General features: G+C 38.7%; 1 protein-coding gene across 1 annotated transcript; it reads left to right on the top strand.

Annotated features, from left to right (window-relative positions):
* Positions 1-566: 566 nt before the first annotated feature.
* Positions 567-2620, top strand: LOC115779326 (cingulin-like protein 1). Its single transcript, XM_030727931.1, has one exon. The coding sequence runs from the start codon at positions 752-754 to the stop codon at positions 1943-1945; it is 1194 nt and encodes a 397-aa protein (XP_030583791.1). The 5' UTR covers positions 567-751; the 3' UTR covers positions 1946-2620.
* Positions 2621-3132: the final 512 nt, after the last annotated feature.

Here is a 3132-nt window from a genome sequence, read left to right on the forward strand (position 1 = left end):
CGTGCATAAATTTTTATAATTTACGAGTACAAATCTCTAAATATCGAACGTCATATTGCGCATGCGTTAAAAGACAACATTCCTGCCCAAAGATGGCGGACAGAGAGAGTGAACTGTTGATCATTTAACGTTGGAGTTATTAGAACCAGACAGTTTAATATTGTGTTATGTTCAATACCGCTGTAGTCTATCTGGCTTCCAGAGTATTTATATATATACATATATATATATATATATATATATATATATATATATATTTTTTTTTTTTTATGTTGGCGTGTGCATCAAGCTAATGTAGCAGGACTCAAAAGGCTGCTCGCAATGCATTGTGGGCCGGGGTTGCCATGTTCCAGGCAACAGTGTTTGTTTACATCCCTAAGCTAGAAACGGTGCTGCGAGATACTCACAACATGATACATAAAAAAATAAAAATGCTCTGGAAGCCAGATACAGAGGTTTACTGCCAGGTTTAAAACAGTTTTTCAGTCAGACAGTAGTAAAGAAACAGGAGGACATTTGCGAATTATGGCTGACACCAGTTCACTCAGGCGGAGCACGGACGGATACACGGGAGGGACAAATAGAATCATATGATTAAAGGCTGTTATGACGTCATCGTCACGTGTATCATGCGTATGTCGGGAACGCTTGGATCTGTGATCGTCAAAGGCTTTGAAGTCACGCCAGAGAACGCATAGACACTGTGGACGTTCAACATTCATAGTGAAAAAGTCATTTCACAAAATTAATTATGGACTCTAAAAAGCTTAAAAAAGACAAAAACGGAGCCTTTATTAAGGCCTACCTTTCTGATGCGGATAAAGCATTGGAGAGCCTGTGGAATGAAAAGCTAAAAGATGGTTTGAATATAAATCAATTTATCCTTGAGAATTTCACTGACCTAGTGGAAAAATATGAGCTGTATAACCCTTATCCATCGATAGCAGAACTCATTTCTGTTTTAGCTGAGCATTACAAGCCAGCGATATTGGGTTCGGAACTCCAACAGCGCTTGGAGACTGAGGTGGTTGAACTAAAGAGAACCCTAAAGGAAACAAAGAAACAAAATATACAATACTTGAATGATTTGATTGATGTAGCCAAACAGAGAGACATACTGACAGAGCGGGAGTTTCATTATAAAGACACAATAAAAAATCTGCAGAGGGAATGCCGTAAACTGAAATTGCAGGCGACAAAGAGGGCGCAGGAGCCACAAGTTATGATGCAAGAACTGCAGCGCCAAGTAAAAAGACTTAAAGAAGAAAACGAGGTTTTGGAAAAACGTACGAATAAGCGAGTGCGTAAACTTGATCAAAAAAATCTCGCGCTTCGTAGAGAAAATGAAAAACATGTGATCCTCGAAAATGAGTTGAAACAAGCAATAGAAAAGGAAAAAATGCAACGTACATCAAAGCTGGTGCCTCTAGAGAGAAAAGAGGAGAACCCAAAGTTGCAGCGGATCATCAGTGAGCAGCGTATAGAGATGGCGATGTTAAAGGAACGGATGATCGTTCTCAAAAAAACAGCAGCAGATCACAAAACTGAGAATGAAAAACTGGCGCAAAAGGTGAACAAAATCGAAAAGTTGTACCTGGATGAAAATGAGAAAAACAAAGATTTGACAGCGGCCCTGAAGAGGAAACGTGAATCTGAGCAGCTGAAAAAATCACAGCTGGTGTCTAAAATGAAATCAGCTCACACTACTCCAGTTCACAAACTGAACCAGCCTACACTGGAAGTGAAAGGTGTCCCTCTCCTACCCATCTCCAACAAATTTCAGAAGCCCAGTATTGTTCCTAGAGTCACCAAAAATGAAGACAAATCAGCATCAGGTTCAGTGCCCAAACCGAACCAACTTAAGCTGGGACCGATATATAAACCTCTCCCATCCATCTCAAAAAAAAGTTGCAGTCCGGAACAGGGAAAAAAAGTCCTTGACTGAAATCAGTTGAAAGAGTTTGACAAGTGTTCAAAACCTTAACAAGAATGCACATCACAATTCTATAGGTGATCGTTTGATTGTTGGGGTTTTCTCTTTTTCTTTTAGATTGTAAGGTCTTCTTTACCTTACAATATAATGTCACCGCAAGTCAACTGCTGGTGACATTAAAGCATAAAAGCAAAAAGAGAAAGTGTGTCTTGTTTATACAAGACACACTTTCTCGTGCCAAAGCCGCACGTTCAGGTCCACGCAACAACAGGATCATCCCAGCTGAATGTAACCAATTCAACCTCTTACACTGTAAACTGAACAACATGAAGAATAATTCCTCAAAATAAAAACCTGTTTAAATCCATTTGCTTCTTTTAGCTTGTTAGCTCAGAGAGCTAAAAACTATTTTACTGGGGAATGTATTATGTTTGAAATTATCATGTCATAGCAGCAAGAAAAACAGTACAATCTACAATAGATAAAATGAGCGTACAAATGCCAGTGTTACAGTTGTTGTGTACATGTGCAACACTGGTTACAAAACAACAAAAAATAAATGTAAAAATGGTGGTAAAGAAGTAATACTGACATTGTGCACAAGAGTAGTGCAAATACTGTATGTGTGTATGTGTGTGTGTGTGTGTGTGAATATAAAACACAGGCACAACCAAATTAACATAAAAATAAAATGCTTCACATGTCCATATGAGTTACAGTCTCATGACTAACAGATTCTGGGGACTTGACTTCCTTGTCAACCTGCAGGAGGCTGAAAGGTCACAAAGCAACACATCAGTTAATCACTAACCATAAGTGCAACAGAGACGGGTTTTTAATGTTGTACAGCTGTGATTGTTTTCTCAGCTCATTTTAGACTTTAAATAGCTGAGATCAAAAATTCAAATGAACTTTAGCTATCTTAGATTTAACATTTAGAATATGTTATTCTGGAATCTAATGCACTGGAATGTGTAAAGGTTTAACCACTTTTTATGTTTTCATGTTTGTGACTGGTCCTGTTTTAACCCTGAATCCATTTGAGTCCATCATATTTTGCAGGAATCAATCTGTAAAATATGATGGACTCTTTCTGCTGATCTACAAACACGGGAGCTGATGAACTCTGCTCTGTATGGAGTATGGGGTGTCTGGCCCGTTGTTGCGGGCCATTCAGTCTTTGTACAACCGCAGTGAGA

Source organism: Archocentrus centrarchus, chromosome 4 (genome assembly GCF_007364275.1).
Source record: "Archocentrus centrarchus isolate MPI-CPG fArcCen1 chromosome 4, fArcCen1, whole genome shotgun sequence".
NCBI lineage: Eukaryota > Metazoa > Chordata > Actinopteri > Cichliformes > Cichlidae > Archocentrus > Archocentrus centrarchus.